The following is a 26,611-nucleotide window of genomic DNA, read 5'->3' on the forward strand; positions in this document are numbered from 1 at the left end:
TTCCGCAATCGTTACACTTAGCGCTTAAGCGTCCATGGGTATCACAGCATTATCACTCCACATTCTCTTCTTATTCTAGAGGAGTTTCAATACTCATTCACAAAGTTGTTAAATCTGAGATGCACTTCAGCTCTGCACGCCACGGTCGCCTCTCACACTTGATAAGTGCATAGCTTAGCACTGTGCTATCAAAGGATAACCCCTTAACACTAATTAATAAAGACCAGGACTGCTTCTTGACGTTGGAATTTTTATTAAGGCCAAAGCAGCCCTTCTTTTTATTCTGTATAAAATAACTTTAATTGTACAACAAACAACTGTGAACATGTTAGGGCAAGAGCTCCGGGAAATTTTGACCAAAATAAAACCCCATTGGCATGCAGCCTGCAATCTGCCGGCCTCCGCCACGTGGACCGGCTCAGGGACAGCTGCATGCCTGATCCTCACCATTTCTTTTAGCAGACACCCTTCGTTATCCTTCAAACCAGAGGTGGGAGGAGATTTAATTACCCCACCATCATTAATTGTAACCTATATCCGGAGCCCTACCCCCCTGCAAGCAGCAATGACATAACCACCACCGCAACCAACTCATAACAACCCAAAATCAAACAACCGTAAAAGAGGGAGGGTGGGTACCGCCTCGATGTCCCCGTGCATCTGGCCTCTCTCCGCCGACGTCACTTCCTCCACTCCACCCCCTTCCTCCAAACTAGGGAAACATGCTCCCGGCCACCATCTCTAGCCCTCCCACTAAAATTAGCCCCTGCCAACCCAAGCTAGCTCCTATCATGGGTAGAGATGGCCCGAACGGTTCAACCGCGAACTTATTCGTGCGAACATCGCTGGTTCGCGTTTTCGTTGAAACGCAAACTTTATGGCGAGTTCGACCCACCCTTATACTACAACATTAGGCACAACTTTGACCCTCTACATCACAGTCAGCAGACACGTGGTAGCCAATCAGGCTACACTCCCTCCTGAAGACCCCCCCCCCCCTTCCTTATATTAGGCAGCTGCATTGGCCTTTTTCTCATTCTGTGTGCTGAGTAGTTAGTGATAGAAGGGAGAGAGGTTGCTGACGCTGCTGCAGGCATTAGAGAAAGCTTAGTTAGGCTGTTGCTAGGCTTGTTAGCTTGCTCCTTGCTGATACTTATTGCTAACAAGCACCCCAAAACAGCTCTTTTGAGAGCTAATGTTCTTTTGATGTGTTTTTTTTTTCTTTTTGTGGCTCGCTGACACTTGCACATACAGCCCTGTCAGTCGCAGCTGGCCCTTGGTAATTGCTATACTGTGCAAGGCCCAGCACATTCAGTGACTACCTTTTCACTGCACCTGTGTGGGACAGCTGCATATTTGTAATATCAGTCACTGCATACCTGTTCATGTTTACTGCACCTGCGTGACAGCAGCATGCAGTGTTATATAGACCAGTCACTGCATACCTGTTCATGGTACCTGTGTGTGTGACAGCTGCACATTTGTAATACTAGTCACTGCATACCTGTTCACGGCACCTGTGTGTGTGTGACAGCTGCATATTTGTAATATATCACAATGAAGCAATGACCGCCATCTATAGGAGTGTGTCGGGGGGGGGGGCACACCTGACCCAAGATAATAAGGTTGTTGCTTAATTGTGGACAGACCAAATTCGATCAGCTGGACAGTCACTGTTGTTCTGTCATTCAGCTACCTCAGACCAGCGACCATATGAGCTTAAAAACCGCTATCGCCTGCACTCTCGCCATGGTGCGCACCAGTCCAGCAAGGCGATCACTACACAAACAGCTGTTTGCGGTGCATTACACAGTGAGTTTGGTGTGTCAGTGTGAAGCAGTACACTAATTACACTACCTGATTGATGTATACATATGCAAGATGTTTTAAAGCACTTTATGCCTCCAATTTAGCATTGCAATGTGATTTTTGCCCTTAAAACGCTGGTGTGCATAAAATCCAGATTTTCTTCCGGGACTTTTGGCGTGTATCCTACTCCGCCATGCAAAACTCCAGGTGTTAGACCCCTTGAAACATCTTTTCAATCACTTTTGTGGCCAGCATAAATGGTTGTAGTTTTCAAAGTTCGCCTCCCCATTGAAGTCTATCGGGGTTTTTGACGTTTGCGCGAACTTGAACTTTTGCGGAAGTTTGCGTTCGAGGTTCGCGAACCTAAAATCGGAGGTTCGAGCCATCTCTAATCATGGGGCCCTCCACTCCACTGCGCTGCTCTCCTGTCGCTACAAGCCGTTCTTTCCGGCTTGCATTGCCCGTCCACCCACCACTGCTGCCAGCAGACAGGCACTAATCCTACTAGTTTAACTAGTAGGCAGTGCATAGACAGGCCCCCATGAGCTCCGGGCCCCACTGCAGTTGCAGGTGCAGCAGGGGCTATAGTTACGCCCCAGCTTATAGTCTGAAAATTACAGTATATTTCAGCTTATCATCTGAGTCAGAGATTGTGCTTCTTGGAGTCAAAAACTCATTGCTCTTGTCAGAACATAAACTTACCTCCACCACATGAACCTTGAGTTACCCATTATAAAGAGAGTATCTACCAAGAGAGGCAGTTCTAAAAGTTTTTATAATGTGTAAGTATGTTCACTCTAAGGGCGTTTTCGGGTTTTTTTAAGCGCCGGCAATTTTTAAATCGCCCTAAAAGTGCTTGTGCAATGATTCCCTATGAGAGTGTTCACATATGGGCGGTTCGATTCCGATCCGCTCACCAAAGCGCTGCCTGTGCCATTTTCGGGGCGATTTGCCTCAATGGAAGGTATTGGGAAAGCGCTTGAACAAACACTTTGTATAGCACTTTTAAGAATAAATACATTGTATTTATTCTTTTCCGGGTCAAAGAGTTCACTTCCTGACTGACGTTAGGAAGTTAAAAAACAAATGGCTCTGCAAAAGCACTTATAAAAGCGCTGAACAAAAAAGCTAATGTGCAGGTAAGCGCCGGAAGGTGTCAAAAAAATTGTGCACAACATCACAAAACGCTGGCATTAGCGATTGCGATTTATGAAGTAGTGAACAAGGCCTTAAACTAATCAAATTTTATCTTGGGTAAAAATGAGTTATGGTTTTTAGGGGAGAGTTGTGGGAGAGTTCAAGGGGGGATGCCGCTAAAACAACCAACAAGGTCTATGATCGATGCCTTGTTAACGTTTTGAAGATATTGTTATGTTGTACTGTTGGGAGTGTTGTTGTAACTAAGATAAAATCTCAATAAAACAAAAAAAAAAAATAAAACAAAATTATAAACAACTTTTTTGAGTCATTCTAATGCATATATTTAATTTTGACTAGGATTTTTGTATTGGATAGCGTAAAAACGTAACAAAGGGCAAGCAGTACAGAAGACAAAGAATATATTACTACTTTGTTTCTCAATGCACATTGTTACATGAAATGTAATAAGCTAAATTATTCAATAGCTGCTTAAGATTTTAACTAATATTGTTGTAATTTCTTTAAGGTACGAGTTGGAATTAGGAGTGAAGTATCAACTGGAAACTGACATTGCAGCAATGAAACGGGTAACTAAATTTTATTTAAGACATTTAATTAACAGTAATATTTTGTCTCTTGTACTTAATTATTAGTCACCATAAGGAACAAAGAAATATTTAACTTATTGAGAGGAAAGAGCATGAGATGTTGCTTAGACCCTTCAGAGGTTCCACTCCTCCTGAATAGCACAATACATGCCATTGCCAGAAGGTTAGTTGTATGATGTGGGGTGATTTCTGGATACGTCCACAATAAAGGATCTTACTTTTATGGACATCGTGCGGGCATTCTTCTACTTATAAATGCCAGAAGGTTTGATGCGTCTACCAGCATGGGGGCATGGAGAAGATTCCAGAACGCAGGCAGTTACTCAGGCAGTTACTCCAGAACAGGCTTTCTCAACCAGGGTTCCCTGGAACCCCAGGGTTCCTTGAGTACTCTGCAGGGGTTCCTTGGCATTTTCCCCATCATGGGGAAGTATGTGTAATGCTGGGGGGTCATAATTTCTGACCACACAGCACAACAAGTCTAAGAGCTGGATAATGGAAGAGGTTACACAGGCTGCCCAGAGCAACTGCAGCTCTGGGCTTCCGATATCGCTACAAATAAAACACAATAGCAGCGCAGTACGATGTTGCGCTGCCTTAGTTCGCACTGTGCTGCCTTAGCGATAGCAAGCATTCAGACAGGTACAAGACAGGACTATAGATTGGAGTGTAACTAGTAGCAACCGCAGCTCAGTCACATCCACAGAAGCAGAGCAAGCAGGCTAACAACAGTCACCAGCAAGCATCCACCCAGGCAAGACTACAGGATAGAACGTAGACCCAGTTCCACAGTTCCAACTCCCTATTCGTTCCCTTGCAATCTGGATTTTGACCAGCCCATTCTACCATAAACGTAGAGGGTGTCTTGCCACCTTAAAAAAGAAGAACAGAGACAACAGGAGTCCAAATAGCGCAATATGTAATGATCAGTTAAAAAATAATAAGCTTGCCCACAAAAGTGGGTTTCGGGAGGTTTAAGCCCACTTCCTCCTGAGGAAGTGGTCCTAAATAGAGTTGGGCCGAACGGTTCGCCTGCGAACAGTTCCATGCGAACTTCAGTGGTTCGCGTTCGGTTCCCGCAGGCGAACTTTTGCGGAAGTTCGGTTCGCCCCATAATGCACCATGAGGGTCAACTTTGACCCTCTACATCACAGTCAGCAGGCCCAGTGTAGCCAATTAGGCTACACTAGCCCCTGGAGCCACTCCCCCCCTAATAAAAGGCAGGCAGCGGCGGCCATTACGCTCACTCGTGTGCCTGCGTTAGTGAGAGTAGGGCGAGCTGCTGCAGACTGTCTCTCATAGGGAAAGATTAGTTAGGCTTAGCTTGTTCCTGGCTGCATACCTGTTCTGTTCAGTGAGCCCACCATACCTGTTCTGTTCAGTGAGCCCACTGGATACCTGCATACCTGTTCAGTGAACCTGCCACTGCATACCTGTTCTGTGAACCCACCACTGCATACCTGTACTGTGAACCCACCACTGCATACCTGTTCAGTGAACCCACCACTGCATACCTGTTCAGTGAACCTGCCACTGCATACCTGTTCAGTGAACCTGCCACTGCATACCTGTTCTGTGAACCCACCACTGCATACCTGTTCAGTGAACCCACCACTGTATACCTGTTCAGTGAACCCACCACTGCATACCTGTTCAGTGAACCTGCCACTGCATACCTGTTCTGTGAACCCACCACTGCATACCTGTACTGTGAACCCACCACTGCATACCTGTTCAGTGAACCCACCACTGCATACCTGTTCAGTGAACCCACCACTGCATACCTGTTCAGTGAACCTGCCACTGCATACCTGTTCTGTGAACCCACCACTGCATACCTGTACTGTGAACCCACCACTGCATACCTGTTCAGTGAACCCACCACTGCATACCTGTTCAGTGAACCCACCACTGAATACCTGTTCAGTGAACCTGCCACTGCATACCTGTTCTGTGAACCCACCACTGCATACCTGTTGTGTTCAGTGAACCCGCCACTGCATACCTGTTCTGTTCAGTGAACTCGCCACTGCATACTTGTTCTGTTCAGTGAACCTGCCACTGTATACCTGTTCTGTTCAGTGAACCCACCACTGCATACCTGTTCAGTGAACCTGCCACTGCATACCTGTACTGTTCAGTGAACTCGCCACTGCATACCTGTTCTGTTCAGTGAACCCGCCACTGTATTCCTGTTCAGTGAACCCGCCACTGCACTCTCGCCATGGTGCGCACGGCCGTCACTAAACAAACAGTTTGCGGTGCGTTACACGGTGAGTTTGGTGTGTCAGTGTGAAGCAGTACCTTAATTACACTACCTGATTGATGTATACACATGCAAGATGTTTTAAAGCACTTTAGGCCTGTCATTTAGCATTCAATGTGATTTCTGCCCTTAAAATGCTGCTTTGCGTCAAATCCAGATTTTTCCCGGGGACTTTTGGCATGTATCCCACTCCTCCACCTGGGGGTCCAGGTGTTAGACCCCTTGAAACATCTTTTCCATCACTTTTGTGGCCAGCATAATTTTTTTTTTCAAAGTTCGCATCCCCATTGAAGTCTATTGCGGTTCGCAAACTTTTACGCGAACCGAACCTTACGCGGAAGTTCGCGAACTCGGTTCGCGAACCTAAAATCGGAGGTTCGTCCCCACTCTAGGCTTAAACCCACGAAACGCATTGCCCTTGCCAATAAATTTTATTGACATATGTGACTGTTATTATTGAGGTAAGCTACCTCCCTCTTTTCTCAATTTTAGTGTTTTTAACCTACGGTAGTTGTATATACTCCTGTCTCTTTCTCCTATTGTGCCATTCTACCATAACAGCCCTCACCAAAGTGATCAATGACCTTGCCCTTGCCAAAGTGGAAAGTAAATACTCCATTCTGTTCCTCCTGGACCTCTCCTTGGCATTTGACACTGTAGACCATTCCCTCCTCCTCCAATCCCTGCAGTCCATGGGTAACCAGGACCTAGCCTTAGCCTGGCTCTTCTCCTACCTCTCCAACCACTCCTTCACTAGCTCCTCCTCCTCTCCCACCCTCTCTCTGTTGGTGTCCCTCAAGGCTCCATCCTAGGCCCCTTACTGAAGAACAGCAAAAAATTGGCAGCGCTCCTTAGCGGGCTGCAGCTGAAATGAAACCAACAGAGGTGTGCAGTGCCCACTAGGGGCTTAAATACGTACCTTGGATACGAATCAGATGCAAACTATGCACTAAACCCTAATCTAGATAAATTGAATGCAAACTGATACACACGAATGCAGCTAACTAGTAGCCACAAGTAGACTTACATTTTTGTACAACAGGAGGAAATGGCAGTGCTTCTAGATGTAGGCTGTACCCGAGTTGACCAGCTGCATCAATGTGCATAGCCCAAAGCATAGGCAAACGCAGGGGGGGATTACAGCTGCCCAGAATCCCCCCTCAGGGATGGGGCAGTGTCTGGGGACAGGCACAAGTTGAGACACCAGAATATCTGCATGCATTTCACAGCACTGCCCCTTTCTTTCCCTGCTAGAGATGACTTTAGATGTAGCACCAGCGTGTTTACAGAGCATGGAGCAGCAGTGTGTGTACAGAGCATGGAGCAGTTCTAGGGAACTTAACAGAGTCAGGTATGAGCACAGCCCTGTGCCCTGCTGGGTGAATACTTTACTTTCCCCTTCATTACCAATGTTGGCTGTCCTCATTACTATCTGTATCCAAACTGCTCCTGATCGATCCCGTTGTCTATCGGGAGCAGAACAAACATGTCGGAAATAATCGCCAGATCCTGTCAGTCGGACAGGAAATTGCATTTTGTGTACCCAACGTGATGTCCTACCATATTATACTGTATTGTGCGTGGCTGAGGCAGACCTTTCAGGAATCCCCCCCTTTAAAATCCTGGGTTTGCCCCTGCAAAACACTGGCAGATTACACAACTTGCATTAAAAATAGATGCAGCAAATGGAGGACGTTAGCTTCCAAAAACAATTTGCGCACAGTACAGTTTCCTCCTGTTGTACAAAAATGTAAGTCTACTTGTGGCCAGCTGCATTCATGTATATTAGATTGCATTCAGTTTATCTAGATTAGGTTTTAGTGCATAGTTTGCATCTGCTTTGTATTCAAGGTGTGTATCTGTTGTAGTAGAAGAATGTCTGCACGATGTCCATAAAAGTAAAATCCTTTATTGTGAATGTATCCAGAAATCACCCCACATAATACAACTGCCAATTTTTTGCTGTTCTTTATAAAATGTGTAGATCATTAATGGCTTATGGTTTACACTATGTTTTAATAGTTAGTGATTAGGTCTCTTCTGTGAGGGCACGTCAACGTCGTGGAAGAGTCTAGTACTTAACAACTTGCGCAAAAACTGTTTTCCTCCATTTGCTGCTTCCGTTTTGAATGCAAGTTGTTTAATCTTCCCATGTTTTGGGCTCTGCACATCTATGCAGCTGGTCATCTCGGGTGCAGCCTACATCTAGAAGCGCTGCCATTTCCTCCTGTTGTACAAAAATCTAGATCCCTTATTGTTCTCAATTTACATTGCCTTGATTGGGAAAGTCATCTGCTCCATGGGTTTCAACTATCACCTGTATGACGAGGACACCCAGATCTACCTCCAAACCTCAGATTTCTCCACCTCCACTATGGACAAGGTCTCCTCCTGCCTTTCAACCATCTCTCTTCTTGGATGTTCACCAGGTTCCTGGAGCTTAACCTGGACAAAACTGAGCTCCTGATATTCCTGCTCTGCACAACTGCACCCCTCCCTGATATGCATATCATGATCAACAACACAATGATTCACAATACCCTCCAAGCCTGCTACCTAGGTGTCACTTTGGACAAAGCCCTCTCATTGGCATCCCACATCCAAAACATTATCCAATCCTGCAACTTCCATCTTTGCAACATTTCCAGGATTTTCTCTTCCTATCCCCTGACACCATCAAACTCCTCATTCATGCCCTCGTAATTGGCCACTTTGACTATTGCAACTCCCTTTTGTCAGGCATCCCCTTACCCCCCCTTCAATCCATCATTAATGCAGCAGCCATACTGATCAACTCCTCCCATCGCAGTGCCTCCATAACTCACCTCTGTAAACCCCTCCACTGTCTCCTCATCCGCTACAGGATCAGCTTCAAGATTCTGTGCTTGGCCTACAAAATCGGTGCACATGACCTCCCCGACTTACATCTCTGACTTTGTCCACAGGCACATACCCGCCTGCCCCCTCAAATCCTACAACAACCTGCTCCTGTCTGCTTCGCGCACTTCTCACTTCCACTCCAAGACTTCTCTAGGGCTGCTTCCACTCTCAGGAACTCGCTCCCACCTGAGCACCTTCTGCTGAACACCTTCTGAATAAACAGATCTCACTTGTATGTCTTACTTTGTATGTCATTGTCAGCCACATTTATCTATTGTGCAATGCAATCTTACTAATATTATAAATGCAAAAGTTTGGATGTTTGAATGTTTGTTACTGAATCATGCAACAATGGCTGAATGGATTTGAATGAATAAGTAAAAAATCACAGGCAGCGCTACTGTTTAGGAATTCAAGGTAAACAAGCTAAATACATTTATTAGATAAAAACAGCTTGAGGCTAAAAACCTATATCAAGCTTCTTAATAAAAATGCTAATAGCACAGATTGGTATATGAACCAGTTAAAATAGTATATGTACATATACTGTGAACAACAATATTACTTGATGAGCTTGAACAGATGATACATCTGAAACTAAAACTGGGGGAGTCCCAGATGATGACTTTGTCAGATGAACCCCCTAGAGGTCTGGTCTGGTTCAAATATCGGGGAGCCTCTGACAAAAGATAATGGTACTTCTCCCGTGAAAAATAGGATTTAGGTTTAACACATCCTAGAATGAAATGGCATAACGTTCCTTCTATTCAGCAATATAGACGTGAAAACTGAAACAGTCTCACCCGTCTTGCGGTGACTTGCATTTGTTTGTAGTGCGTAAAACTGAATCTTCGTGGGAGCCGCTCAACCCTACTTGCCCCGGCCGGTGGCACAGTAGGAGAGACTAGACGGAGGTGTCACGTCGGGCAAGCGTGCCCGGCTCCCCTGTGGTTGATGTTAGTCCTGGGGTGGCAGCTGCAAGCAGCTAGCCGGACTTCCGTGTTCAGACTTGATAGAAACAGCCGCGCGGCTCCAACTCATCCAGTTCCCCACTGGTGTGACGTCACAAGAACAGCCTCCGCTGACGTTTCGGAGGGAACGCCCCCCTTTTTCAAAGCTTGGCTGCTAGGGGAATCTGGAACTCGCTATTTATATCCCATAGGATATTATCAGTTTTGCTCAAATGCATATAGTTCTAGATCCTTATTGAGACCGTGTGGGATAAGAGAATTAAGGTTAAAGATCCACATTGTTTCTTTACGAGACATTTCCAGCAAGTAGTCTCCTCCTCTCCATGGTTTTTTAACCTGCTCCAATGCACAAAACTTAGTTCCTTTAAAGGAACAACCATGTGTCAGCTTATAATGTTCTGACAATGGATGTTTCTTGCAACCTTTTTTAATATTTGTGCAATGTTCATTCAATCTTTCCCTAAGGGGGCGTTTAGTCCTCCCCACGTAATGTTTAGAACATGGGCATATTAGTACATATATAACCCCCCTAGAGTCACAATTGGTAACATCCCTAACATTGAATACTTCATTACTGGACGTCGATTTGATTTCATATATTCTTTCAATTGGAACCTTAGATTCTCTACAGGCCCTGCAGAAGCCACACCTTTTAAAGTATCCATCTTTTTTGCCCTGAGTTATACTTTTTACAGTTGGAGCTAATATGTTACCCAGGTTCTGAGATCTCCTGAAGATAATTTTTGGATGTTCTGATAATATGGGCATCAATATGGGGTCCTCCCTCAGAATTTTCCAGTATTTGCCCACTATACTCTGTACTTTCGAAGACTGAGAGGAGTATTTCATAATAAGACTTGGATACTGATTGTCAAAATCCTTATGTGACCTCCTGTCACTCAATAAGTCCTGTCTGGCGGTGGTTTTTGCTCGTCCTCTAGCTTCCTCCAGGGCTTCAGCTGAATACCCCTTTTGCTCAAATCTGTCATGCAGTATATCAGCTTCTGCCTCAAAGTCACTGATTTTTGAACAGTTTCTCCTAAGCCTGAGGAACTGGCCCCCAGGAATGTTCGTCAGCCATTTAAGATGGTGGCAACTGTCTATATTTATGAAACTGTTGGTATCCACTGGTTTTAAATAAGTTTTAGTAAAAATCTTCCCCTCTTCCTTATAAATAGTGAGGTCCAAATAGTTGACCTGTCTCTGACTGGACTCCCCTGTAAACCTGAGGTTGTAGCTGTTGTCATTAATCCATCTCATGAAGGAGTCTAAACTAGCCCTGGTGCCCTGCCAGATAAAAAATGCATCGTCTATGAACCTCCTCCAGAGCACCAGGGCGGCTCCAGGAACCCCCCCGGGCCAAAAAGGTGAAATCGTTCCCAGTGGGACATATAGAGATTCGCGAAGGAAGGAGCGAACCTCGTCCCCATCGCCGTCCCGGTGCCCTGGAGGAAGTACTGGCCCTCATAGACAAAATAGTTATGTTTAAGGATGAACTGAATACCGTCCAAAATGAACTGCATCTGTTCACCCCTCAGATTTTGGGCTTCCTCAAGGAAGAACCTGACTGCCTCAATTCCCTTGTCATGGGGTATAACGGTGTACAGCGAGCTAACGTCCACTGTACATAACCAGTAGTCATTCTTCCATGTGTAATTGTTGAGGATTCTTAAAAAATGGCCAGTGTCTTTAATATATGCTGGGGTATTTTTCACAAGTTCTTGTAAATACAGATCCACATAATGAGACAAATGCGAAGACATAGAGCCTATCCCCGATATTATCGGCCTCCCAGGTGGATCTTGTAATCCTTTGTGTATTTTGGGGAGATGATAATACACGGGGATCCTAGGGTGATCTTGATACAAATAAAGATATTCCTCCTCATTAATGATCCCTTTCAATTTGGCTTCCTCCAGGAGATTCTTCAGCCTCCTGAGGAATTTTAAGGTGGGATCCATAGATAGCACCTGATAGGTGAGCCGGGCACGCTTGCCCGACGTGACACCTCCGTCTAGTCTCTCCTACTGTGCCACCGGCCGGGGCAAGTAGGGTTGAGTGGCTCCCACGAAGATTCAGTTTTACGCACTACAAACAAATGCAAGTCACCGCAAGACGGGCGAGACTGTTTCAGTTTTCACGTCTATATTGCTGAATAGAAGGAACGTTATGCCATTCCATTCTAGGATGTGTTAAACCTAAATCCTATTTTTCACGGAAGAAGTACCATTATCTTTTGTCAGAGGCTCCCCGATATTTGAACCAGACCAGACCTCTAGGGGGTTCATCTGACAAAGTCATCATCTGGGACTCCCCCAGTTTTAGTTTCAGATGTATCATCTGTTCAAGCTCATCAAGTAATATTGTTGTTCACAGTATATGTACATATACTATTTTAACTGGTTCATATACCAATCTGTGCTATTAGCATTTTTATTAAGAAGCTTGATATAGGTTTTTAGCCTCAAGCTGTTTTTATCTAATAAATGTATTTAGCTTGTTTACCTTGAATTCCTAAACAGTAGCGCTGCCTGTGATTTTTTACTTATTTTATTCAGGTTTGGGACCCCTTTACAGATTCTGCAGCTGCTGGTGTGGGCGCAACGTTATATTTGTTCAATTGGATTTGAATGAAATTTGTCACACACATAGTACATTACCTGGAATAACATATAGGATACTTTTTATGCCCATAACTAAAAAGTGGGCAGAGAAATACAAATGTCACTGGGAAAATGCAAACTGTAGCCATTCTTACACTGTTAATGGTAGGGTTCTCAAACTTTGCACAGTTGGGTGACTGGGACTAACTTCAGAAAAGTGGGTGGAGCCTACAAAAGCAAATCAAATTTCAACTATTGATTTTTAAGGGGAATATTTAATTGCTGCCATTCTTGCACTGTTAATGGCACAAGCCTCAAACCTGGTACAGTTGGTCATTGGGTGACTGGGGTTTAAATTCAGAAAAGGGGGTGGAGTCACAGCCAATCAGAATTATTTCATTTCAATGGAAAGTATTCATGCCAAAGACCGCAAAGCTCACAAACTAGGTCATTAAGTAATTGTGTGTTAGGGTTAGAAAAAGTGGGCGGAGCAAACACCAGACAAATACATACCTGGGCAATGCATTGCCATCAGCTAGTAAATTATAATAATGGTAGCCCCCCAATATTAGGTAGTAAGAGGTAGTTCTCCAGTAAAAACCAAGTGCGCCCCCCAGTATTAGGTAGCCAGTGGTAGCCTCCCAGTATTCGGTGGCCAGATGTAACACCTATCTTCTTCCATCATACCTGCTCTAACCTCTCATCAAAACATTTCCCTCTCCACTGGTACTCTTTCATCACCTACAAGCTGGGCCGGATTTACCATAAGACACTGTAGGCACATGCCTACTGGCGCCTGATGATGGAAAAGTGGCTCACTCCTGTCCCCTAGTGCCTCCTTTCCTATGCAGAGTCCTGAGCAGAGTGTAAATGAGATGTTACTTACCTGACTCTCAGCATTCCACTGATGAGATCTCCCTTCAGTCGAGGGACACCTCTAGCTACTTAATACTGAGGATACCTCTGGCTATCTAATGTTAAGGGACACCTGTAGCTGCCTATGATGGGCAATAAAACTAAGGGAGAAGTGACAGCTAGGCCACCCACACACTTTGGCAGGTTTTGTGAGTTCATAGAGGGTAAGGTCTAGGGTGCTAGGACATCTGTGCCTTAGGCTCATGTGATATAAATCTGGGCTTGCTTAGTTAACATCTTTACTCAAAAAACTTTTCTGGACCCCAGTACACTTCCAAAATATAGGACCATGGGCCTTATTCAATTCACTTTTTCTCTTAAGTTTTCTTTTAGGTGACATTTTCACACTTAATTAATAAAATGCCTTTTAAGCCATAAGCAAGCAAGAAAATGCTCAGAATAATTTTTTTATTACCTTTTCACCTACTTATTGGTACTTTTTAAATTGCAGAGTGCTAAAAAGTTGTTTTAAGCTGAAGATGAAAAATTATCACCTAGGAGAAATCTTTAAAGAAAAGTGAATTGAATAAGGGCCCATCTCTCGCCTGTGCTGGACGGTCGTTGTGGCTATAGTTCTGTCTCAGACCTGGGGCCAATACTCACCCAGCGTGTTTTAGTTTAACAAGGCAAGGTCTGTGCAAGGCGTCTGGGAGATAGTTGCACCCCACTCCAGATACACATAAGGTGTGGAGGGGGATAAACAAAGACCTCCCCAACTTGCCCCGTTCATCAAGTTTTACACACCTACACTGATGATATGTACTTTTAATAATAAAAATGTGCCATTTTTAGTACCCCATAGGGCTTTTATTGTCCTGGTTTGGGTCTCGTGCATAGTACTATTCAGTAGCGTAACAAGAGGTTGCAATCGCATCAGGGGCCCTCCCTCAATGGCAGTATTAACTCTTTATTAGTCCGGTGCTGGTAATGATCACTTCTACATATGCTTTAAATAGTGTTTAGCATCAACAAACTGTTCCCTTTCCCCTGCTTGCACCTCTGATACTGTGGTGGTGCTTGGCAGGTTTTTGTGCACCATATCAATTGCTATATATAGAGTGCTTGGGTGGGGGCATGTAAAACTTGCACTTGGCCTAAAGCTCCTTAGCTACGCCACTGGTACTATTTTCCCCTGGTACTACCTCTCAAACTGTTTGCAATCTCTTTTCAGCCCTGTAAGAAATATTATTGAAGTGTTGTTTCAATGAATTAATGATGCCGTTTAAGAAAATCTGAAAGTATCTTTGTAGATTAAGAGATTTTTTTGTGTATATATTCTGACATGAATTATTATCTTTGGTTATGGTTATGCTAAAGCATTAAGCAGTGACATATATAAAAAATATTTGGTAAATGACCGATGCACAAGTCCCTAAAAAACGGTTTAGTTTACCCCACTTAAATGGGGGAAGGCTGGTTGGCAAAATTTCAAAAAGGCCTATATTCAAAACAACCGCCACTCACAGAACTATATACCAAAATTAATTTATTGGGTAGAAAAATACACAGCAACCATCCCACAAAACCCCAAATTCCCTAAAAACAAAGACATGGGCATATACAAATGGAGTACTCCCGGCGCCTGCACTCATTCCACATTCACACCCAATCTGGATCGGCCGAGCCCTGAGATATGTGTGTGTGTGATGCTCCTTAGTAGCTGATACAATTATGCAACTCCTGTTGCGATTGGAATCAATCTGAGCAACATGCAAATAATTGCTTCTGTACAGTTCCAATAATTGCAGTTACCTGCTGCCTTACTGTCACGCTGGGCGTGACTAGATAACGTACAGTATAACACAGCAGTGGTACAATGTAATAGTCTGGTTCAGTTAGAACTTGTGCACAAGTTTGTCGAGGTACAGAATCGTTAAACAAATTGTAGTCAATTTGAGCAGGGTCTTACACGTATATCAGGTCAGTCGTATTACAAGGATCAGGCAATAGTCAGAGACAGGCCGAGTCGGTAATGGAAATCAGATGACTGAGGTACAGAATGGTCAGGCAAGAGCGGAGTCAAAAGGCAGGCAAAAGTCGGTACACAGATACATATACAATAGATATGATTTTCAGTAAATTACAAAATAATAAACTTCAATAATATCAGGAGGATATTACAAGGAATTACAAATTACAGCTATCAATGACCAAACCAACAACGACTGATTAACTGGAGTACATATTTTGGGGAGTACCACCATATATGATGTAGCTCAAGAAGCTAGCTAGGGCCAAGAACCAGCGAACTGATTAGTATCAAGACCGGCGAGCAACTGCCTCACTTAGCCTAATATTCACTGGAAGAGGGAATGAGCCCAGCCCCCAGGAGGACGGTCTAGCGTTAGACACGCCTCCTTAATCTGTAAGAGCCGCTCTGGCTCCCGCGCACGCCTGGGCAGACTGCGCATGCGTACTTCCTGATTCACCGCTGGAGGGATGCCGCTGGAGGACATCTGCTGTGAAGTGCTCGCCCGGACCACGCCGGAGATGCCGCGGGACCTACCTACCGCTGGAAGGTAAAGTTATTACACTTACAAAGTCCAGCTATAGTGATTCCGTATAGGAGTTTTACAGTAGCACTCAATCCAACACTCTCAATGTGGTCACTTTATAGAGAGGGATTACCTCCTTCCGGTAAACCAACCTGGACCGAATGACAGCCAAAGGGTACCTTTTTCCGCTGCTTCGATCATTCCAATGCTGATCGAGGACCCCGCGGCTTCCCGCAGTTAATAGGTACCTGTCTCCAGACGGTCTCAAACTACTGGCTTAGTACTTCCCGAGCAGGAGCATGTGCTGTGCGTACTACGCCGGGTTAGACCTCCAGCCCCATGTCTTCCAGATCCACCCACATACGCGTTATGCCTACAATGACGTAGGCTTCATCAGTGTGTCACGCGGTGTCATCGGGATGGGCCTCTCCGTCTTTGAAGCCAGCCACCAAGCATTGTTCTGGGTTTCCGCAGCAAGTTGCGCTTCAGCAATTCAAAATTAACCATTTCTTGTGTCAAAGAGTCCCAGTTAGTGTTGCTGGGAATTTTCCTGAAACCAGGCCAAAGAAAGGGACACACAGTTGTCGCTAATAGTGCCCCCACAGGGAGGAATAAATAGACAGATAGGTAGAAGATGATTGTCCACAACATTTGATCACTACTTGTCAGTTTCAAACATGACACTAAATCCAATTCTGCTGCTTTTCTATCGTGGCACAGACCATCAATGTTATATATAGACAACAGCAGTTTGGACATTCAGTATGCTACAAAATATATGTTGCTCATTCTCACCATCTACTTACTCACCCACATACATGCCGATGCATACAATTACCCCGAATCTCTTAAAGGGGAAAAGAAAACATACATGACACCCAAACCAGGTTTTAGTGCCATGGATTATCTATCCTTCTAATATTCCTACAAGTGATGAACCAGATTTAGCTCTGTATTGCTCCATTTGGCACCAATGTGCCTAAATTATAGATCCATTTACTTTCAATTTGATATAACAGTTCCTCATGGTCTCCCCCTCTGTTGCTTTTTTTTGGGCTTAATAATCCCTTGAATTTCAGACAGTCAAGGTCAATCTTATGGAACAATGCAAAATGAGCCCCCCCCCCCCCCCCCCCAAGCTACATTGATATTCGTGACATGTTCTCCTATGATATTCGTGACATGTTCTCCTATGCATTCCTTCAAAACTCTTGTTTTGGCCACACGGACAGGTTATCATGTATATTACTCCCTCTGAATTGCAATTGACAAAACTTCTCATTTCAAATTCTTTGTCCCCTTTAGCATTCTCAAAACTTTTGGTTTTATCCACCAATTTGCAATATCTGCAGGATCCACAGGGATACATACCATTCGGCATCGGGCTCAAAAAAACCCTCCCCAAGTTTTTATCATAAGTCCTGGAATACACCTCCACTCTCACAAGGAAGTCTTTTAGATTAGGTGCTCTCCTGGGTGTCATGAATGGGCGTTGACCAACTATGTCCAGCAGCACTGGGTCCAGCCTCAGGACATGCAAATGTTGGTCCCCAGGGGTCTGGAGGACAGAAATAATATTTTTAATTTAACAGATTTCATTTTGAATTAACATCATGTATCAGTATTGAATAAAGGGTTGTCGCTCTCTCCAGTCTGTGGAGGTGACCCCTTTGATACATACAAGGATGTTCAATTTTTTCTGTGCAAAGTTTTGCTTAAAAAGATATATTAGAATAAACAAGAGTTGTCGTCCAGGCCCCAAAGTGAGGAATTGGAGCAGGATGTTGAGATCAGATCCCTGGAGGAGAGAAGGATTCTGAGAGAGTTGGAGGAATTGATGAATGAGGGGGGCCTCTCTGCTCCACGGTGTGATGTTGAAGCCAATATGGGACACTCTGACCTCAGGAAATTATCCAGATATATGCCTCCTATATATGCCTCCTCTCTCTATGGATAAAAACATACAAGTCTTCTCAGACTTGGTAAGTCGGGACTTGGAAAAAATTCATTGGGGACCAAGGTTTGATAACCTTTCCCCCCAAGAGAGACAGGCGATTTTGGATCTAAAGGAGGCCAAGGAGGTCATTATTAGGGGGAGTGATAAGGGTGGAAATGTCATTCTGTGGAGCAGAGGGGCTTATTTTCAGGAGATGAAGAGGCAGCTAGACAATCAGGACACATATGTGAGGCTTAGACATAATCCCTTCCCGGAATTGGTGAAAAAGAGGGACGGAATTATTGAGAAGGCCTATGCGGAAGGTGCTATATCTGCTGCTGAAATAAAATACATGAAGCTGGAACACTACAAAAAAACAGTATTATATCTAATCCTTAAGATTCATAAAGATAAGATGAATCCACCTGGCCGACCCATAGTGGCTGCAATAGATGGGCCCTTAGAAAAAATAGGGATATTTGTAGATGAAAATTTGAAAGGATTGGTTGAGGAGTTATCATCTTTCACAAAAGATACACGAGAGTTACTGAACTTAATTCAGAATTTTGAAATCCAAGAAGATGACCTTTTGGTGGGTATTGATATAGAGTCACTATACACATCAATTCCCCATGAGATAGGTTTGGAGGCAGTAAAGTATTTTCTGCAGCAGTACAGGGGATGGATTGGATGGTGAATAGAAATCAGGTGGTAGTTGATCTTCTTGAGTTGATAATGTGCAACAAGAACTTAACCACCCCACGCATCTCGCACTCCCATGCACGACTGCAGGACTTCACTAGAGCTGCCCCCTTCCTGTGGAACTCTCTTCCACTGCCCATCAGGCTCACTCCCACCTTAAACACCTTCAAAAAAGCACTCAAAACTCACTTCAAGGAGGCCTACATCAACTCAACACTGCCCTAATCCTTTCTGCCAAGAACTTCTTGTTACACCCCCTCCCTTTGTGTCACCAACCCGTCCCTCTAGATTGTAAGCCTTTGGCGGGGCCCTCTCCCCTTGTGTATCTTACTTGACTGTGTACACTTTACCCAGAATTTGGAACTTGTATTTTCACCACTACCATTCCAGTGTATGATCTGGTATTGTACTACTATCTGCATTGTGTTGTGTATCTTATTGCTTATTACCTGTATTGTTGTATCTATTGTCTACTACCTGTATTGTGCTGTCACCCCTGTTATCATTGTCTGTAGTCCTATTTATTGAACAGTGCTGTGTAATATGTTGGCGCTATATAAATCCAATAAATAATAATAATAAACTGTTTTTTGGTGGATGGGGTCCTGTACCGACAGACGAGGGGGGCGTCGATGGGGGCCGCGTGTGCTCCATCGTATGCATGTTTGCACCTGGGGGTATGGGAAAGACAAGATGTATACCCTGCGGTGGCATTTGGCGCACACGTGGCCCTGTGGCTTCGTTACATTGATGAAGTCTTCCTTGTCTGGTGGGGATCAAGGGAGACCCTTTTTGAGTTCTTTGGGGATCTGAATAATAACCACCAAAATTTTAAAGTGACTTATACCATTGAGGACAAACAGTTGGCCTTCTTAGATCTGCCAATCAAAAAGAAGGGCCAAAAATTGCAGACTACAGTCTACAGGAGAGAGACAGCGGGCAACACTTATCTACATGGGACAAGCTTTCATCCTGGGTGTCAAAAATGGGGTATACCCTATGGACAACTAGTGCAGGTTCAAAGAAATTGTTCTGAGGAGGATGACTTTAGGAGCGAGGCGGCAAAAATGTGCAAATGGTTTAGGAAACATGAGTACCCAGAAAATGTACTTGAAGAAGCAATTGAAAAGGTATCGGCCATCGATCGCCAATCGTGTTTACAAGTTAAAAAGAAAATGGCTAAAAAAGAAAATGATAAAGGGAGGCTCATTACAACATATGGGTCGCATTAGCACCAGCTCAGGAAGATACTTGACCAACATTGGCATGTCCTGAGGCTGGACCCAGTGCTGCCGGACATAGTTGGTTCACGTCCATTGATGACACCCAGGAGAGCACCTAATCTAAAAGACTCCCTTGTGAGAGCTGAGGTGTATTCCAGGACTTATGATAAAAACATGGGGAGGGGGTTTCTGGGCCCGATCCCAAATGGTATGTATTCCTGTGGAAACTGCAGATATTGCAAATTGGTGGATAAAACCAAAAGTTTTGGGAATGCTAATGGGGACAAAGAATTTGAAATGAGAAGTTTTGTCAATTGCAATTCAGTGGGAGTAATATACATGATAACCTGTCCGTGTGGCCTTAAATATATAGGCAAAACAAAAAGAGTTTTGAAGGAACGTGTAGGAGAACATGTCACGAATATCAATGTAGCTGATGAGAAAAGCCCCTTGGGGGCTCGTTTTGCATTGTTTCATAACAGTGACCCTGACTGTCTGAAATTCAAAGGGATTATTAAGCCCAAAAGAAGCAACAGAGGGGGAGACCATGAGAGACTGTTATATCAAATTGAAAATAAATGGATCTATAATTTAGGCACATTGGTGCCAAATGGACTCAATATGGAGCTAAATCTGATTCATCACTTGAAGGAATATTAGAAGGATAGATAATCCATGGCACTAAAACTTGGTTTGGGTGTCACGTATGTTTTCTTTTCCCCTTTAAGAGATTCGGGGTAATTGTATGCATCGGCATGTATGTGGGTGAGTAAGTAGATGGTGAGAATGAGCAACATATATTTTGTAGCATACTGAATGTCCAAACTGCTGTTTTCTATTTATAATTTATAATGTTTGCTGTTTTCTATTTAGAATTTAGAATTTAATCTATTTAATCTATTTATGTATGTGGGTGAGTAAGTAGATGGTGAGAATGAGCAACATATATTTTGTAGCATACTGAATGTCCAAACTGCTGTTTTCTATTTATAACATTGATGTTCTTTTCCACAACAGAAAAGCAGCAGAATTGGATTTAGTAAGTGTCATGTTTGAAAATGACTGTTATAAACTACTTATCACCTTGCTTCGACACCATCGTCTCACAGACTGTGAGACCACTTGACTCTCCACACAGCAAACAGGAAATAGACTTTCTCAGGCTTCTCCAATGTTTACGTTATTTATTCAGGAAACAGGAATACAGATAGATACATTCATCTCCTGGCCAAGCAGACTTCCATGTTGCGTTACAGCTGCTTGAGTATCTTCCTACTGAAGATACCCAGGTCTTCTTGTATTTACTCTATGTTACAGCTAGACTACCTATGTACAGCATCCATTATATCAGATTACAGAAAGGAATAAAATGCTTAGAGGTCCAAGTCGGCCTTGCGAGCTAGTGCAGAAGGAAGAAGCAGAAGTGCGTTCTCCATTGCTCGCTCCAGATTTAATACCGACTAGGAAAGAGTTAAATATGACATCATCTTCGCCACCCCCTATATCAGTCTATTGGTGGACACACTCATGGTGTCATCATACCCGCCTACTCGATTAATAATCAATGAGGCACTTGACCCAGATGCAGGCATGTAGATGTTTAGTAAACATGGCCAATGTTTACTGTTCCTGTCCTGTAAGTGGAGGTCAGAGTAAACCGATGGCCTTCTTTAGGAACATGTTCTCAGTATCTGCGTGTATCTTCTGCTACACGCAGACCCTGAGATGCCTCTGCCTGCATCACCAAACCTCTATCTAATTTAAAGGCATACACTGCGGACAAGCCTTTTACATAAAACTCAGGCCAAGTAACTGAGGCCTACTTAAATTATAACAATCCCCCCTAAAACGGCTTGACCCGCAGATCCCAGCGTCTGAACCTCCCAGTACCTGGTTTCTTTCTTGTATGTTTCACTTTTCGATGTTCGTGCTCACACAACTTCTCTGCTCTAGGCGGTTACCCCTGGAAGAGAGAGAGCAAGACCTCTTGGTCTTCCTGTAACCAGGCTCTCTGGGGAGGCCCTACTTCTAAGTCCCTCAATACCACATGCTCAGCATTTGCGTCACTTGCGTATCACTCACAAACTTGCATGACCACAGAAAAGTGAAACTCGTTTGTTTGTTACTCGATGGAGCAGTGCCAGGTGCCTTCTAAAAGAGTGCCTTTATACAATCAGCTCCATCACAGGTACTACTAAACCTATACCCGTAACCCTGTAGATCCCTTAATTTAAACTATTGGTTCAGTAGATTGTTTATGAGGCACCAATCTCTGGACCAGGTTAATTTATTTTACGTAATTTTAACCCGCAACCTCACCTGGATAATGATGCCTAAAGTTGTCATGCACATCCAGACGACCAGTGGGTGTAGAAAGAACTTTGGAACTGCAGATGCCCCGTCCGAGTGTCCCTGGAACATCACCGGAACCTTTGTCCACCAGGTCAGACTGGAACTCACCTGCTCATTTTTGTGTTCTACCTCGTTAAGATCACCTGTATCATGGTGAAATCTTACCTCTAACTTAGTGTACTGTTTGTTTAACCTTTGTAACAAAATGTGGTCGGCTTGGATCAAAACCTGTTCCCCTTTGTCCCATGTCGTGTTCTCTTTCAGGACGGGAACTACCCGTGAAGCTTTGACCTTCCGAGTTCTCTTAACAATTTGAGAAACAACGTCATCAAACCTGGATGACAGGATCCATATGGGATCTCCACTCACACAATATGTTCCCCTTGGAAACTCCCCCTTATCGGAACAATTATGAGAATATACCTTGAATGTATCACTAGACCTTATGTTAACAAACCAAACCTTTCCTTCAGCCACCGGAACTATTGGTTTGGCTTCAGGGTGGATCTTTTGAATGGTAGCCTCGCATTCTGCGTTATTGAGCCTGCAGGCTTCTTCACTAAATTTGGCTTGCCCCGGCCAACGCAGATACTTCTGCAAGAATTGCCCGCATGAGGACAACTCTACTTGCTTCACCTCCCCGTCTAGCACCAAAAAAGGTTGACCTCTCAGGTCCTGGTGTAAGACACGGGTTGAGGTGGGAACTAAGGAAGTAGCGGTGCCTAAAGGAATGTTGCACCGTTTCCATTTGTTCACCCAAACATCTCGAAGCTGCCATGCAAAAGATCCTTCTCCAGAAAAATTAATATACCTCCCCTTGTCCAATCTCTCGCTGACAAAATATGTCCCCAGCTGTCCTGATTGGACCTCTTCCCCCCTTATGTCCTGAGGCACAATATGTACCTGAGGTCGGGAAGACTGTACTCTCTGCAATCTTTCGATTAAGAGTACCTCATCACTTACCCAACTATCATGAGGATAAGCTGCTGCATATGGACTGTGTAATATCGTCCCCTGTTGTGACCCGTGTGGTGTGAATGGGGTTCCCTGTGTGGGCTTTCCCTCCCCCGGGACCGCTCTCCCCACCCTCTTTGTCACCTGGAAATGTGGCTTGATCTCGATTGTTACTTCTTGTTTCGAGAACCACCCACCCTTGGCTTTCCAGCCTTTACGTGTGTATAGTTGTTTCAGAGGCACTCTCTGTTGGTAGCTCCAGAGTGTGATGTGGTCCCCTGCGTCTCTCTGGTAAGAGAATTGACGCCTCCTGCTCGTTCCTCTCCAATCTGGACCCATCTCACTCTGCATAACCAAGACAAGGTACCCCTGAATCACACACTCCACCTTTTGCATGTACCCATTGTACTGCAATGTACCTTTTAACAAACCTTTGGATCGGTGCATCGATTCTGGGAGTGTGGCATTCAATAGCAGATTTACACTGCCATTAAATTCCCACTGCCCGCACACTTGACCCTTCAGACCTTTCACCCACCTTGTGCCATGAAATTTGCTTTCTCCTGGCACAAGTGCTCTTTTCCTCCGTCCCTGCATGGTCCGTCTGTGCCAAGCGGAGGGAGGTGTGAAAGGATTAGTACCTTTGTCACCAAACATTAACATGCTTGGGCCTTGCATTCTCATTAACCCCTTATTATACATGAGAATGTCCTCTCTTCGTTCTCCTAGGACGAAATGGCAACCTAGGATCACCATCAGCACGGTACTCCTCATTATAAAAGCACCACCTTGGGAAAGAAAAACATTAGCAATTTGCATTATGCTTTGCTCCGACAGTTTTGTTAGTCTCTTTCCGATCTCCGAAATCTCGTGTTTTAGTCTCTTTCCGATTTCAGGAATCTCGTGTTTTAGTCTCTTTCCAATTTCAGGAATCTCGTGTTTTAGTCTCTTTCCGATTTCAGGAATCTCGTGTTCCTCCAAGCTTAGATCGGCATCTGGAACCTTTCGCTTATCCGACTGACATCTCCATCTTTGCTGCCAGCACTGCAGCTGTCTCAATTCCATATTGCCAAACACCTGAAATCGAAATACAAACAAATCAATTCTTATTAATGATTTGGGATTCGCCCTGCGGCTTGTACTCTTTACACTTTAAATTGATCAATATATATCGTAATTGATCTCGTTGCTTTATGGTTCTCCTGAACTCTGTTTACTCTTATTGGTAGATTGGAGTTAAACTTCACCCCCCTACCTCAGTACTATCCTCAGTACTTACCTGTTTAAAATATGCTCCCGCGGACTTCACTTGTGGAAGCTCTCACCTCATTGCAGCTCACTCCACATCCCCCCCTATCTGTCCATGCGCGGCCGTCGCATGCACAGATTACGGATGCCACACCTGTTGCTGCTTTGCAGGTGAGCCTGCAATGCTCTTACTCATTATCGCATTTACTTATCTAGAACTTCATTGCGATACCAGCTCTGCTAGAAGTTCTGTGTGTTGTACCCTCTGATCAATGTTTGCCGTGCCACCACCTAAACTACCAAAAAAACTGGCTGCCTCCCTGTAGGAAGGAGCACTTTGCACTTAAACTACACAGGGTGCAGGGCTAAGCATACCAGCGTCACATGCCTGTATGCAGATCCCTGAATGCCCACTTGGTAGGTAGCCACATGGCAAACACCGTACTGATACACTGTCACTCTGTAAACGGCAATTCTATCATCTGTATAATTGCCCCATGAACTGCTGTCAGTCCTTGTTCTTTGTGCTACAATTGACAGGAGCTGGAAAAAAACACCTTTGACCAATCAGTGGACGAAAAAACCGCACCAAAAAACAGCCCCAGCCCAGCATGGACCTCTCAGTCAAGCTCTGGCCCTGTCCACGACAAAAAACGGAAAAAACGTTACCGCTCTGCAGAAGCGGCGACGGAAACCCGAATTGGTCAACTCCCTTTTTTCCAACTCCGGCACCCCCCTGATGCACTGTCCCCCCCTATACTCTATTGGGAACTCATGCTGCACCACCCATTAAGGTGCCCCACTTACAGGAATAATCCCATAAGGAACCCAGTACAGACCCTTTCCTGATCTGCACTGCTACGTGTGTCCCTGCACCTAGCTGGGAAACACTTCCTATTCTGGCATTCCTGTCCATGGACCCAGGGAAAATCTCTGGGGAAATACTTTGAGAACTGAGACACACAGGAGAATGTCTCTATATTTCTACCCCCCTCCCTTTCAGCTGCTCTGCCCGGAGCCGCGAGCACAGCCTGACGTGACGTGGATCCCCCAGCCCCTCCTCCCCCCCTGCCATGACGTGTGGGGGCCATGACTCTCGGGGGCGGGCTCTCTCCACTGCCGCCATTTTGAGTCCTGGACTGCCAGCTAAGATGGCTGCTCCCATAACAGCCTCTCGTTCCTATACCTTAGGAAAAAAACCAAACTCAAATAGAACATACATTTTTTATGCATAGTTACACACAGCATCTATCCACAGTGCACAAAAATCAGCCTCAGCATTCCTTCACGTCTCAGCTGTAATCCGAACTGCAATCAGACATACGGATCCCCAGAGACGTAGGAATCTTTCTCACTCTATCACAGACATAACTAAGAACCGCCCGAGCGAGCTATACGACTCCAAACCACTGTAACTGTTTTAACTGTTAACATCCCAGCTCGAACTTCAACACAATACAGACATTGAAAAAACATGTTAGCAGCAGCACCGACTGGAAATGCGAGAAACGTGCAGAACATCTCACAAACAGAAAGACACTCGCTTTCCTCCTCTCTCCCTCTATCCCCTCTCTCCACAACTCATCTGCAGCTTATCTCAGCCATAACTCAGAACTATTACAGCGCTATTACTGAGACGAACAACAGACGAGCTGGCTGAACAACATAACAGATGCAGATATTTACAAGCATGTTAGCAACTCTGACTGGAAACGCGCGGAGGAAAGACAAACAAAAACCTCACCCATTATCTCAGCTGTCCCTCTGCGAACTTCCACAGCTACCCAGAGACAAGGGCTGTCCACCCAGCTCCCCGAGAAAAACGTACTTCTAAGTTTTACAACTGTTCTCTCCTGTCTACTCTGCTACCTCTCCCCCCTGTCCACCACTAACACTGTTGGTTTCCCTCTGACGCGGGGGACCCCCCCCCTTATCTATCATCCTGCCCAGTCTCTGGACAGGGAGAGAAAAACAAAACAAAACCCAGAGAGAGAGAAAACAAAACATCTGCCACACAGGAACATCGAATCCTAAGAAACAATCAAAGCGCATAAACTCTGAAAACACGTTCTGTATTTACATCGGAGCTGCACCTCTCCTCACCCCTCCCTTCACGCACAGGAGAGATGAGAAGCCCGCAGCCTCCACTCTGCAATTAACACAGAATGTACACATTAACACAGATAACGCCATATAACAACGTAAAACATACTTGCCTGAGCAGAAGACTTTGTAAGCCTGCGAATTCGACCAGCTTTTGGCAACTTTCCACGACACTGAGTGGATCTCTGGAACTACTGAGCGTCAGCTCTGTGTACCCACACTGGCTCAGCGGATCAATCTCCAGCGGCAGCTGCCAGCCGGCCTCGGAGCCTTCCAGTCACCTGTGATCCGGTTTAGGCTGTGACTGATGTGCACTGTCAGTCAAAGTTTAACATCCACGAGTGTCGCCGCTGGTTTCCCCGAATTGCAGCCCGTGCCCGTGTGTGCTCGGCTCCCACACACTACT

The 26,611-nt window shown here is 44.7% G+C and overlaps 1 protein-coding gene across 1 annotated transcript in view; it reads left to right on the forward strand.

Annotated features, from left to right (window-relative positions):
• Nucleotides 1–26,611, forward strand: part of LOC137518497 (thread biopolymer filament subunit gamma-like) — a 329,520-nt gene that overhangs the window by 68,573 nt on the left and 234,336 nt on the right. Inside the window, exon 2 of the mRNA XM_068236429.1 lies at nucleotides 3,476–3,536. Coding sequence (XP_068092530.1) covers nucleotides 3,476–3,536 — 61 coding nt within the window. The remainder of the gene's footprint in view (nucleotides 1–3,475; nucleotides 3,537–26,611) is intronic.

Source organism: Hyperolius riggenbachi, chromosome 5 (genome assembly GCF_040937935.1).
Source record: "Hyperolius riggenbachi isolate aHypRig1 chromosome 5, aHypRig1.pri, whole genome shotgun sequence".
NCBI lineage: Eukaryota > Metazoa > Chordata > Amphibia > Anura > Hyperoliidae > Hyperolius > Hyperolius riggenbachi.